At 56.3% G+C, this 13,813-nt stretch overlaps 1 protein-coding gene across 3 annotated transcripts in view; it reads left to right on the top strand.

Moving 5' to 3' along the window:
- SFXN5 (sideroflexin 5) overlaps positions 1–6,685 on the top strand; it is a 103,294-nt gene extending 96,609 nt beyond the window's left edge. For all 3 annotated transcript variants that reach the window (XM_079792832.1, XM_079792830.1, XM_079792831.1), the window contains one exon: positions 3,645–6,685. In XM_079792832.1, the coding sequence (XP_079648958.1) occupies positions 3,645–3,722 (78 nt within the window). In that variant the 3' untranslated portion in view covers positions 3,723–6,685. The remainder of the gene's footprint in view (positions 1–3,644) is intronic.
- Positions 6,686–13,813: the final 7,128 nt, after the last annotated feature.

Below are 13,813 nucleotides of genomic sequence, written 5' to 3'. Positions count from 1 at the left end.
GCCCACTCCTCCGGTCCATCCCCCACACCCTCTGCCACCAGAGAGACCTTTCTAAAGGGGAGCCCACCCCTGCCCAGAATTCTTCCCCGGTGCCTGGCTGCCCTCGGATAAAATGCTGACACCTCCGCACGCATGGGCTTCAAGCGCCTGCCTGTCCCAGCCCCACCTCCATTTCTTGCCACGTACCCCACGTGCCCAACACAGCCCACAGCAAGCAGGCCGTGCTGGCCAGCGAATGCTTTTCCTCCTCCCAGCAAGTTTTTCTTGCCCTCTCATCAAAACCCTCCGTGTCCTTCCTGGCCCGCCTCCTCTGAGAAGTCCTCCTTCCTTGTTCTTTCACTAGTACATGCTGGCTCCGCCCCCTCCCCAGTTTCCATGGCACTTTGTCTCTCTGGGATCCATCTGCTTTCCTAGCTGGCTCCTCCCCTAGACTTGGAGCTCCTCAAGGGCATGGGCTGATCTTCTCCCTCTCTGTGTGCCCTGCCTTGGTGCATGGAGTTGGCAGCCATAAACATCTGCCGGCTTGAAGGCTGATGGAGTTGAAATGAGAGAAAGAGCCTTGCATGCCAGCTCTGTCCCCAAACCCCTGCTCCTGCGTGCCCCAGTCACCTCCCCCCAGGACCTTCCCACTGCCTGCATCTCCCCCATGCTTCCCTCCCACCAGCTGCCCTCAGCATAGTGGGGAGCCTGGGGGAGCCCGGGGGTGCTGGGTCTGTGACAGCCTCCACTGGGAGGGTCACGGGGGCCAGCCCTCTCCAGGGAGTGAGCCGAGTGGCCGTGGCCCTGGCCCATGGGCCTCCACTGTGGTGGTGAGCGGCAGCCTCTCTCTCCGATTTTCATGCGGGCCTCGGTGCTTCAGTGAAAGCCGGCATGGGAAGTTGCTAATAATGGCACTAAAATAAAATATGCTACATCTGTTATGGGTAGCAGAACAAAATTAGCTGCTCACACCTCTGACATCCAAGATGTCTTAACTTAAAATACTCCTTGGCTTACTTTACATCATTTACTGATTATATTTAAAAGAAATACAATTTTGCAATTACTGTTCTTTCCAGCGTGATATCTATGCATCATTTTCCTTTTATGTTTATATATTTCTCCTTCATTAGTGCAGTCTGAAGGGTGATTAGGATTCTTCAAACATTTTACAGAGGTTAAACGTTGATTAAGATTTAATTATTACTGTAAATAGCTTGGAATGACATATGGTGCAAAAGCCTGACATATGTGCATTTGAATAAATGAAGTGCTATTTCCCAGGATGCCTCAGTAGCTGTTTAACAGCTTTCCCGAAGGGTTATGTTACACCTCATGGTAAGATTGCTGGGATGTTATATTTTGTTGGTTTTTGCAGCTGAAAGCTAAGAACAGTTTTCCAGTTTTTTAAAAACATTGAATATTTTAAATACCTAAATTGTTTTGCACAAATTTTTGCTAATTTGTCTAACTAGGTTAAACATTTTCAAAAGCATTTAGATTTTTAAGCGTGGGCGCTGTGCATTGTGTCAGTGGCAGCGTGGGGACGAGGCGAGCGGGTGGAGTGGAGGGAACTCAGAGGCCAGCGGGGGTGGGGACGGGGGAGGTGGTTTGAGGAGAGGGGGTGGGGAAGAGGCCCAGGCCTTGAACCTAGCTCTTGTCTCTTTGGCCCTCTCAAATGACCAAAGCCTGGGTATTGGGGTACCAGGGACTACAGGGGAAGGGTTCCCCTTCTCCAGAAACTCTGCTATGCCCACCACCCTAGTCCACATCAAACCCCCTCTTGTCTGGCCTCTGACCTGCGCAGCCTGTGTACGACTGCGTTCTTTGTAGGCAGCGCTGGTCTGTGGCACCTTGCGCCTGGGCCCAGGGTCTCTGGCCAGAGTACCATTAGGTGGCAGCATGGGGAGCTGGATTGGGGCAGGGGTTGATTCAGTTCCCTTTTAGATAGGTTCAGTTCAGGTGCCTACGAGACATCACAGGAGCATTTAGTAAGCAGTCCGTTGTGGGCCCAAGACTCAGGCGGGGAATGTGGCTGGAGACTCCTCAGATCTGGGAGTCGCAGGGAAGGTTGTGTGTGCAGGGAAGAGGGCCCAACCAGGGACCCTGAAAAGTGTCCAACGGATGTCACACAAAAAAGGGGGGTTAGCAGTGACCTTGGAGAGAAAGATTTTTTGTGGAACGCGGTGGGAACTGGAGCCAGATTTCCTGTGGGTGGAAAAGCCAGTGGGAGGTGAGGAGGTGGAGGTGGCTACGACTGTAGATAGTGCCTTGAAGAAATGTGGTTGCTGGGGAGGAGAGACACCGGGCAGAAGCTACACAGTGTGACGTGGAGTTGAGGGGAGGTCTTTCTTAGTCAGAAGGTGCTTGTCTGTGTTGAAATGCTGGAGGGCAGGAGCCAGCAAAGGAAAAGATGGGAAAGAGGGAGGACAACCCAGGAGTGGGCTCCTGGAGTGGACAGGGGGGAGCTGGAGCTTATGGGAACACCTCTGAGGGGAGGGGAGGGGAACCAGGAGGGCAGGTGTGGAGCAGAGGTGGACACAGTAGGCCGTGAGTTTATGATGGGACACGAATGGGTTCCTTCTGATGCCTTCTATTTTGTCCCCTGAGGTAATGAGAAGGCTCATCTGCTCAGGATGAGGGGGGAGCTGAGGATGCGGTGACCTCTGTGGAGAATGGGAGAGCGAGGTGACTGGCGATGTGGCCAGGGGGTGAGGGTGCTGCTGGCTACTGTGAGGATCCAGCCAAAGTCATGGACCCTGAGTGCTGAATGTGTCCATTAGGTGGTCAGGTTCAAGTGGAGACCAGGAGGCTGCATGATTGTTTCCTCCACAGCCAGTCAGGGCTGGAAGGACCTGGGGCTGAAGTGATAGCCCCTCACGTCCAGGTTAGGGGAGGAGAATGGGAAGCCGAGCTGTAGAGAGTCTGGGGCCTGAGGTCTTGGTGGCCTGAAAACAGACAGGGAGCCCGGCTGGCCTGGCTCAGTGGTTGAGCGTCGACCTATGAACCAGGAGGTCACGGTTCGATTCCCAGTCAGGGTACATGCCCAGATTGTGGGCTCAATCCCCGGTAGGGGTGTGCAGGAGGCAGCCGATCAATGATTCTCTCTCATCATTGACGTTTCTCTCTCTCTCCCTCTCCCTTTCTCTCTGAAATCAATATATATATATATATATATATATATATATATATATATATATATATACACATACATACAGACAGGGAGAGTGAATGGGGTGCTGGAATGATAGGGGTCTGTGGGGTCAAACAGGGAGAGTGAGTGGGGTGCTAGAATGACTGGGGTCCGAGAGAGTAGGGTTTGGATTTAAGGAGTTTGGGTAGAGCAGCCCTGGTTGGTGACCAAGTTCAGGGTGTGGCCCTGAGAAGGGATTCGTGCAGCACAATGGACAAGGTATTGGAGAGAAATTCAGAACTCAGAGGCTGAGCATAGGATGCTCTCCTGCATGGACACACTGTCAGAGGAAGAGGCCAGGGCAGGAAGGGATACTGTGAGCCCCTTGACAGGAGGGCAGAAAAAATTAAAGATGGGGTGCCAGGGGCAACTGTGGGCTCCAGAGTAGTCCTAACTGCTACTCCCAGCCTCCCCACTCACCCCTCCCCTCTCATCCCCTCTCACCTTTCCTCCCTCTGTTCTCTCTCCTCAGATTGAAACATCCCAGTTAGAGCCTGAGATTGCCCGGGCCACCAGCAGCCGGACAGTGGTGTACAACAAGGGGCTGTGAGTGGTGGCCGGCTGGCCTGGGGGTGCAGCCTTGTCCAGCCTGGGGAGCTGGGGGCGGGGAAGGGGTCTCATGAGTAGCACCTGCAGGGAGGGCAAGCTGGCCCCACCAGTCCTGGGCCACCTGGGGGCGGGGGGTCTCCATCCACAGTGGTAGGGAGACTAATCTATTCACCTGTTAACATAAGGGAGAGGAATTCTGACACATTTCCTATAAAAATAATCAAGTGCATTTCTGGGCCTTACGTGGGGTTGCCAAAACTCTACTCAGCACAATTATGTGTGAAGCTGAAAAAGTGTAGAGTGCCCACAGGGTAGAATTAGGGTCCTTTTATACTTTATTTTTATTTTATTTTTATTTTTTATCAGAACCAAGCCTTGGTTGCAGCTGCTCAGATGCTGCTAGCAGGTGGTCTGGCGGTGGGAGTAAGGGTAGGCCTGAGAACTGGCTGGTTTGGTGGCGGGGCTGGTAGATTTAAGATATTATTGTGGCCAAGACCGATGCCTCCCTGGGTGCTCAGGGGTAGGGAAGTGGGGGAGGCAGTCGACACCTCGCAGGATGAGCCAGCTATGACTAAGGTCCTCAGGAGGTGGCCCAGGAAATCAAGGAGCACTGGAGGTCTCTGGAAGATTCCATGGGCATCTGCCTCAGAGTGTGGCCGGCCTTCAAGATCCAGGCCACACCTGCAGAACCGATTCCTCTGCATGAAGCCCAGTGACACACGGGCTGACATCATCCTTCATGGAGCCCTGACATATGGGAGGCCCCTGAGATGACCCCAACTCCAGGCAGGAAGCCGCAAGAAGGAATGATGGTGGGCAGGAGCCGGGGGCATGCAGTCTGGCCTTTGCAGGAAGATCTTCCTTCCCGGCACCAGGCTGGCAGCTGGGCATTAGGGCCGAGTGTGGGGCTGGAGCCAGGCTGACTGCCCCTGAGCAGGAGGGCCCCATGCCTGAGAGTACAAAGGCCAGAGCTCTAGGCGCCTATCGGAGAGGAAGCATCAACCCAGGAATCAAAGCAGGCGCTGGCTGGCTGCGTAACCTTGGACAAGCCCACTTCCTTCTCTGAGCCTCCACCCCCATGTCTGGAACCAGAGGACTGGATCAAGGGATTCCCACCTGCTCGTCCAGCTAGATCTCGTCTTTGCCTGTCCCGCTCAGATGCTGGTCATCCCAGGCACATCCCAACACGAACCCTGGACTGGGAAAGGGGCGGGTCCCTTTGGGCATGGCCAGCAGTTGGCCTGAGCACCTGGACTCTGCTGTTCTGTATGTGACCCCACCTCCTGGGAGCGCTGGACCTTTGCCAAACACTTTGCAGTTGTGAAGGAGGAGGTAGTATGGATGCCTGGGCTGGAGTGGGGAGCCACACCCACACGCCGCCTCTCACCCTGCACTGGCCTCCGAGGCCCCGGGCTGCTGGCTGCCGCCTCCCTCCCAGTGCGGGCCAGGAGAGGGGAGAGCTCTGCAGAGGAAATCGGGGCCTGGGTGGGGTGAACAGGGTAATCTCTCATCTGAAAGGCCCCAAAAAGAGGACGCCTGGGTCTCAAGGGACCTCTCACCTGATCCCAACTGGAATGAGCCTTCTCCAACATGCAGCCTCGGGGCCTCCCTCCCCTGGTGCCTGACTCCACCTGGGGAGAGACGTGGCTGGAGGTGGACAGGTACGTTCAGGGAAAGGCAGTGCGGGGCCGCGGAGGCCTGGCCACAGGCTCTGCTCCCCTCAGGGCGGGGGGCGTTGGGGTGAGGTGGGTCTTCTACAGGCACTGGCACCAACCATCCCACCAGAAGCCCCTGCTGCCCTCACCTCCCAGCCGGGCCCTGGAGCCTCCCGGCTAGCTCTGCGGGGTGCGGCCCTGAGGGCCCCCACTCTCCCAAGGAGCAGCCCACCCGCTGCCCATCAGGAAGGGGAGAAGGCAGAGACAAGCATGGAAGACAGAGCAGCAGAGGGCAGGGCTGCCACGGTGTTGGAGGGACAGGTATTTTTCAGTTACTCCCGTCATAATGTGAACGTGCTAGCGACTGGGGCCTGGGCAGGTCTGGGTCCTCTTTTGCAAAGCTCACTCCAGGCTCACCCCGCCCCACCTCTAATCGGGTCTTATTCTTGTGCACTTTACCTTGGGACCAAAACTGCTCACCCCAGCTCCACCCCCACCCCCTCCAGAGGCCTGGCTGAGATGGGATCTCTCCATCTCTCCTCTGGGCTGGCTGCCCCGGCCCAGCCCTGTGGCCTCTGCATCGCATAACCGATTTACTTTATCTCCCAGACGATTTCCGGTCATGCTCTCAAATGCAGTTTCAGGTGACTTGGGGGGGGCTCCTCCTGGTAGGGTGGCGGCGGCGAAGGATCCTTATCGCTCAGGGTGACGGGGACAGAGATTCAGCTAGCCATGCTGCTAGGCCCTGGTCTGGCTGCGGAAAACACCCACACGGGGAGACTTGCAGTTAACATCCAGCCCCTCTCGGCTGAGGCCAGAGGAAGGGAGGCCTCCTGGGAAGATGGTTTCACGTCTGGGGAGGAGGCTGAGTCAGGGCAGGGCTGGCCCAGCGGAGCCAGAATCCAGGCCACACCTGCAGCTGATTCTCCAGCTCTGGTGTATCTGCCTGGCCCTCCGCTGGTCACTTCAAACATTCCTGAAGGCTCGGGATGCCCCTCTCCCGTTCCCAGAGGGCAGTCTGCGTGTGCAGGGACCAAAAGCCCAAGATGTCAGGATGGCTGCTGAGTCAGGATGGCCAGCGTCCCGTTCCACGTCCTGGTTGGGGAGGAGGTGGAGGGGGCGCTGTTTCCTGTCCTGGGCCCCTACCCTGGCCGAAGGGTGGGGCTCTGAGAGGAAACAGGCCCGTGGACAGAATCGAGGTGGTTTCCCAGGCCTGGGCTTCGGTCATACCCAGGTTACTTTGCAGTGTCCTTTTAACCTTCTCAGAACATTTCTCAGTCTCTGTGATTTATGTAATACTAATGAACTGTGGGCAATAAACGATGGATTTAAAGCATCAAGGCTTGGCGTTGTGAATTATGGGTGGAGAGGTGGGGGCAGGGAGACACAGTGGGAACAAGCCAACGGCCAGGCGAGGATTTCATGGGAAGGCCCCTGAGGAAGATGCGGACCCAGGCTCAGGAGGGGGCAGACCCTCTTGGGGGCCCAGAGGGAAAGGTAGAGGAAAGGACAGAAGAGCCTGTGAGGGCAGGAAGCTGGACAACGGGGATGAATTGAAACTCGGCAGAAGGAACCCCCTTTGCAGAGCGGTTGCTGGGCACTTACTGCAAGGAAGTAGAGTGGAAAAGGGATCTCGGTAGCTTCTCATACCGTTTATATCAAGGGGACTAGAAGGGAGAGTGGTGGTGGGGGTCACTCTGGACTGCCTGGGGGCCAAGAGAGGCTACACAGGGTGGGAAGGTTGGAGCCAAGTGGAGAGGTACCTGATGTCCACAGTGTGCCCAGCACCAGCCCTGGGAACTCTGCCCCTTCTAACGCCTCCACAGTCCCTCAGGGCCAGGCCTTGGCTGCCTCCTGATAGCTCTGGGGCCTCCCAAGCACCTTCCACGCCTGTAGAGTGACCATGCAGTGGAGGTGGGGTTTATGGTTGGGGTCAGGCCAGCCCAGATCCCGGCCCCAGCTTGGCCCCAGCATCACTCAGTCACCCATTCCTCGGATCAGATGTGTGAGGGGCATATTCTCTCTTAGCGCCGCGGTGTCCGTAGCGATAAAATGCCAGGATCAGCATCGTTCCCTGGGCTGGTGGGCAGAGATTAGAGGGGCTAGGTGGGGAACTCACCCAGCCCCTCCTCTCACCTCCCCAGTGTCAGGGGTGCTGGGCCTCCCTCGGAGGGTGGAGGAGGGAAAGGGCTGGGGGAAGGGTCTGTCCCAAAGTGATGCTCCTGGGTCAGGGGGCTTCGGGTCTCTGGGGAATTTCTTTGCTAAGAGCCCCACTGGCCACAACCCCCATCCGGTGTCGGAAATCCTTGACTCTCGGGACAGACACAAATCCCTCCTGGGAGCTGTTTGTTGTTTTTAGCTGGTCTGGGGTCTCAGCTCCTGCCCTGCCCAGAGATCATTAACACTCCAGGAATGTGGCTTCCACCCGCCGGCCCCTGGGGCCTCCCTCCTCCACTCAGGCAGCGGTTAGACGGAGAGTCAGAATGCTAGGGATGAGGGCAGTGATGAGTGACCCTTTCCCAAGGCGCTGGGGAGCCGAGCCTCAGCTTCAGAAGGCAGCTTCCCCCAGTCCCCAGAGCTGCTGCTGCTCCTGCCATCTCACCCATCCCCATGTCACCGGCTAGCCTGCCAAACAGGAACCTCTCAGCCACTCCCCGAAAGGCCTAACTCGCGCCGCCCCCCCTCCCCCCCGCATGCCCATGCTTCCAGGTGACTCTCTGGGCAGTAGCCAAAAAGTATTCCCTCTCCATGCCCCACTCGGAGGTGCAGTAGCTGCTGTTAGCCTTGTCTAAGATCTGAGTCTGGCTCCTTCCCCACAAGGAGCAAGAATCTGGGCTCCCCCCGGTTCCCTGGGCCTTATGGAAGGAAGGGGGAACGAAAAGAGGAAAGAGAAGGTGGACAAATGGGTAAACAGGCATAGGCAGACGACACCCCCTTGAAGACCCCATGCAATTGAGCGAGGCAGTGAGGGAAGGGGGTGGACCCCTGCCACCTGAGCTGGTTTCCTCTGCCCAGGTGAGCCTGGCAGAGGGAGGGACAGTAAGCAGGGCCCTCGCTCCCGCCAGGGTTGAGCTGCCAGAAACTCAGTTGTTAGAGAACAGGGGGCAAGACGCTGGAGGTGACAGAGGGCCAGCTGCTGCAGGGCCAAGGACAGCTGGGAGCCATCAGAGGCTCTCAGTGGGGAAGTGGATTCATCTGGCAACAGAGTGGAGTGGAGCGTGGCCTCTGGCAAGACTGCTGGGGAGACCAGGGAAAAGGCCACTGTGGCAGCCCAGGTGAGGGAACATGGGGGCTGGGCCAGGTCATGGGATGGGGATGGAGAGAAGTGAAGACGTCACAACTGCTCAGCTCTTGCTGATTGGCTGTGGGGAAGAGGAGGAGTCAAAGATGGCCCCAAGTTCTCCGCTTGGGCAGCTGAGGACATGGATAGTGGTGCCATTTCTTGGTGCTAAGGAACAGAGAAGGAAGAACAAATTTGCAGAGGAGGTAATGCGCTCTGTTTTACAAGTTAATGGAGGTTTCCCCTGCAAGATCACCAAGTTGAGATATCAGGAGACAATGAATGGGTGCTTGTCTGGAACTCAGGAGGCAGGTCGAGATTGGATATGCAGACTGGCATGTTATCTATTTATTGTCAGCACCTGGAGCTAAACCGACAGCACAACCACCCAGGGTAGTATGTGAGGTGAGAAGAGGAAGATCTGGGATGTTACCTTGAGGTGTCCTCATCTCTGAGGCCTGGACAGAGAGACAGGGGGCTGCCAAGAAGTGCAGCCCCAAGAAAAGTGTTATGGGCTGAATCGTGTCACCCCAAATTCATAGGTTGAAGTCTTAATTCCCCGTACCTCAGAATGTGACTGTATTTGGAGGTAGGATCTTTAAAGAGGTAATTAAGGTAAAATGAGGTCATTAGGGTGGGTCCTAACCCAATATGACTGGTGTCCTTATAAGAAGAAGAAATTTAGCCCTAGCCGGTTTGGCTCAGGGGATAGAGCGTTGGCCTGTGAACTGAAGGGTCCCAGGTTTGATTCCGGCCAAGGGCACATGCCTAGGTTGTGGGCTCGACCTCCAGTAGGGGGCATGCAGGAGGCAGCCGATCAATGATTCTCTCTCATCATTGATGTTTCTATCTCTCTATCCCTCTCCCTTCCTCTCTAAAATCAATAAAAATATTTTTTTTTTAAAAAAAAGAAACTTAGACACAGACCAGCATCGAGGGAGAATTCTATGTGAACAGGAAGATAGCCATCTGCAAGCTAAGGAGAGAGGCCTCAGCAAAAACCAACCATGCTGGCACTTTGATTGTGGGCTTCCAGCCTCCAGAACGGTGAGAAGAGGAGTTGTTTAAGCCACCCCACCTGTGGTGCTTGTCATGGCAGCCCTAGCAAACCGATACAAGAGGTAAGAGGAAGATAAGGAGAGCATGGTATCCCAGAGGACAAGAGATGAGCATCCTTCAAGCAGGAGAAGCTGTCCACATACTTAGTTGGTGCTGAGAGTTTAAGGAAGATAAAGACCAAGGACCTGCAGAGAAGGATCTCAGTGGAGTGTGGCTAGGGCGAAAGTCAGATCATCCTGGGTTGGGAAGTTAGCAGGACGCCCGCTGAGTGCCTGTTAGAAAATTCATGTGAGTCGGGCAGAGAGAGATGACAATGGCTGCAGCATGACATGGGGCTAAGGGAGGGCTTTAGACGGGAGACTCTCGGGCCTGTGGAAACTCTAATGGGTGAGAGTGGAGGAGACTGTAAAGGCAGAGAAGAAAAAGAACCACCCAGGAGCGAGGTCCTCCAGGGTGCGGGGAGAATCCTCCTGGAGGAGAGAGGAGCTTTGGGTGGTAACAGGAGGCCGGTGGAGAGGGTGGGCTGGAAGCTGGCGGTGTGGGTTTGAGGGTGGGAAGTTGCGGGGTGAGAGGCTAGCTTCCCTGGCCCCTCCAGATCAGCTCTGCACCCTTCTCCATCAGCTCTCCATCCCAAAGGCTGACTCAAATGGACTTGATGTCTGGCTCCCACCACTGGGAGTCATCACTAGGAAACTGGTGATTGGAGGAGAGTGAGACTGGGGGATTTATTTCCTCCCCCCAGCCCACCCCCCCCCCCCCCCCCCGCTCCCATCTCCACTGCAGTCTGCAGGCCTCCTGCTACTGAAGGCTGCAACCCCAGCGGGGGCCCTATCCGCCCAGCTGTCCTCTATGATTCTGGTAACTGCTCCCGCCTCTTGCCTCTTCAGGCCTAAGGGCTGTGTGGGCTCCCCATTGTTGCTAGCCTTGTTGCTGCAACATCTCTGTTGGCTTTCCAAAATCCATTATTCCACTCTCCTCAAAGTGCCCCACTTGAAGGGGCCGTCTCTCCCTGCAGGCCCCTGATATGAAGGGGTTCTCTTCCACTGCAGCTTTGTTCTCCCTGGAGATGCAAATCAAGTCCTCTGTGGGGGGGCGGGGGGGAGGAGGTAGGAGGAGAAGGATGACCGTTTGAGACTTCCCCGAATGAGGATGAGAGTGGACTTATCAACAGGGTGAGGCCTCAGCTGAGGCTGGGATCTCTACCTCCAGAGAGGGGGCCATCCAGCAAGCTTGCCTGGTGTCCTTACCTACCGACTGAGCTGCAAGGGCAGGCAAGGAAACAAGTTCAAGCAAGTTTGGGATTTTGCCAGGTGGGTACAACGAAGGAACAGTGGGACAGAGGATGTTGGAGAGAGAATAGAGGAGCCTGTGGCCAGGAGGGGCCCATGAGGTCAAAACACGGAGGAAGAGGAAAACTGAGTGAGTGAGCGGGAAGAACATGGGGTCTAGTCGGAAAGGACAGCTGAATGTGGGATTTGAGAGCAGCCACAATTCTGGGGTCTGATAAGGCCTGAGAGTGGGTGGTGATGAGGTGAGAGGGAATGAGAGGCTGGGGTGCTGGGTGGAGGTCTTGGGGCGATAGGAAGGCCATAAGCTGGTGGCCACAGTCTTTGACAAATGAGGGGGTACAGCTGGGACACGCAGCCACACACTGCCCACGTGCCCAGCCGACCGCCCACACACACCCACACAGTCACACTCATGCACACACGCCCACAGCCCTCCCAGACCAGACAGACACCCTCACATGCACTCACCCTCACACACACCCCAGACAGCAGATGGGGCGCTCGGGTAATTGGTTAAACCTGTTCTGATGTCTGGCTCCGAATTGGCAGCACCCGTCTGACAGGAAAGCTGGCTGGGCCTGCTCTGCTCAGCCTGCTGGCCTCCCTGCCCCTCCCCCTGCATGGCTGCCCTGGAGCACGGGCTCTGGGAGAGGTCTGTGGGCCCAGCCTGGCTTCCTCCTGGCCAGAACCCGGGTCAGGAGGTGAGAGCTCCACAAAGCCCCACCGGAAGCAATCACAGCCCCGGTGAGGAGGAGTTGGTGTAAACCAAGCGCAGAGATGCTAAGAGAACGAGCCATGCTGTGGAGGCCCGAGGGACTGATCCCGGAAAGTTGCGAGGACAAGAGGATGTGTAAAGATCCTTCCCGGGGTGTGAGGCACAGGGCTTGGGCCACAAGAGTTACGAACAGCTCCCCGGTATTCCCTCCTCTTCTGTGCATGCAACGTGGGTTCTCACAGGAGCTCATCACACCTCAGCCCACTGGACTCTGCAGGGCCCGGAGGCCAGCACCACTGAGGGCTATGGCCCAGCCCGGCAGGTTGCTTCAGGGAAGGCCTGACCCGGCAGCTCCTGTCCACCGTCCTCATCCCTGCAGGCCCTGATCTCCAGGGGGAGGGGTGGTCGGGGAGGGACGGGAGCATCATTCTGAGGCTTCTGCTCCCCTTCCTGGCTGCATCTGTGTGTCTTTGAGAGAGACTTTGGTTTGTTCCCTGGAGAGGGCCCAAAAACTCCCAAATTAGCAAACCTGGCAAGCCCACAGCTCAGAAAATAGTTCATCCTGATTCCATGTTTTTCAGGCTCACAGAAGCCTTTATTAATGAAGTCACAACACCAATATTTACCGTCTGTGGGGAGAGGCACAACATGGGGGATGGATGGGAGTGCTCGGGGACTCCCGCCCCGCCCCCCGCAGGCCTGGCCTAGGAAGATTGGCAGGTTTCCTTGGGTCCTTTCCAGCTCTTTATCGGGATGACAGGGGGTGCTCTGCTGTGGTTTCCCTGCACCCTTTCCCTACCAAGTGAGAGAGAATCTTGAGTGGAACGGCTCACCCATTCCTCCGCCCCCCATTACTCATGCCAAAAGGACGCCTCCTCTCCTCACCCTCATCCAACCTGTGCGCACAAGCTTCCCAGAGGTCAGCCCACCTGCCTGATAGTGAGAGAGTCCACCTGAGGTTCCACCGGGCCTCATGCAGGATGTGAGGGACGCATTGTCCTGGCTGATGCGGGGAGGGGTGTTGGGATGGGGCTTAACCCTTTGGTTTCTAGCCCCAAGTGAGATGCTTATAGACCCAGCACAAGGACCTTCTGTGTTTGGATCCCTAGGTGTGCCCCCGGCAGCAAGGCTGGGCCTTTGACATCTTTCCAGTGACTTTAACATTGACCAAGCCCCCAGGACATTCCAGGCACCAAGAACTATGTAAGTAAAGGCACGGCAGAAGCCACAGCTCACTGAGGGACAGGGATGACACGGGTGAGACTGAAGCAGAAGGTACCAGGAGCGATGTAGGAGAGGTCAGGGTGGGGAAGAAGTTTAGGAAGAGCGGGGGACTTAGGAAGGGGGAGACAGGACCCTATTTGGGCTGAGAACCCTAGCCGTAGCATAGAGGTCCTCCTTTGAAGTGGGCCTCATCCTTGACATCCACACAAACCTCGTTATACCTACCATTCCTCCCCTCCCCTCCCAACACCCCAGGAGCCTTACATACTGTTTCCCAAGAGAGACAAAACCTTGGCCAGTTGCCAAGGCGGGTGATCCTGCAGAAGGGTGGAGAGATGCATTGGGTTTGAGGTGCTGAGGGGCGTGGAGTACACCAAATGGCTGGTGGCTAGCTCAGGGGGCCTGCAGCTCAGTATAGGTCAGCTGGAGGCGTGAACCAGGGAGCCGAAGACAAGTCCTGGCAGTGGATGCGAAGCCCCAAGTCAAAGGCACAAGGACTGACCCTGGAGGGACATAGGTGACGAGGCAAGGACAAGATTGGGAAGGACTTGGAGAAAAGAAGGTGTCGGAGGTACCCAGATGCAGGCGGCAGGGAGGGGTGAGGGAGTCGGGAGGAATGGCCAGAAGATGGGTGCAGGTGAAGCCGGATGAGAGGCCGTTAAGTTTGGCCACAAGTAGGTGGCAGTAATTGAGTGCCATCAGCATCAGCAGAGGGTTGGGACCACTTGGATGTCATAAGGGAAAGGCTGTTAGGCATATGGGTTTTGCTTTTTTTTTGGAATGAAAGAAACCTTGGTGTGTGAAAAGCAGGAAAGACAAGTGGACATATTGAAGGGCAGGTGAACTAAAGAGCTTGGCGTGCCCTGCTTT

This window comes from Cnephaeus nilssonii, assembly GCF_951640355.1.
Source record: "Cnephaeus nilssonii genome assembly, chromosome: 15".
NCBI classification, from domain to species: Eukaryota; Metazoa; Chordata; class Mammalia; order Chiroptera; family Vespertilionidae; genus Cnephaeus; species Cnephaeus nilssonii.
This window is presented reverse-complemented; position numbering and strand designations above follow the sequence as displayed.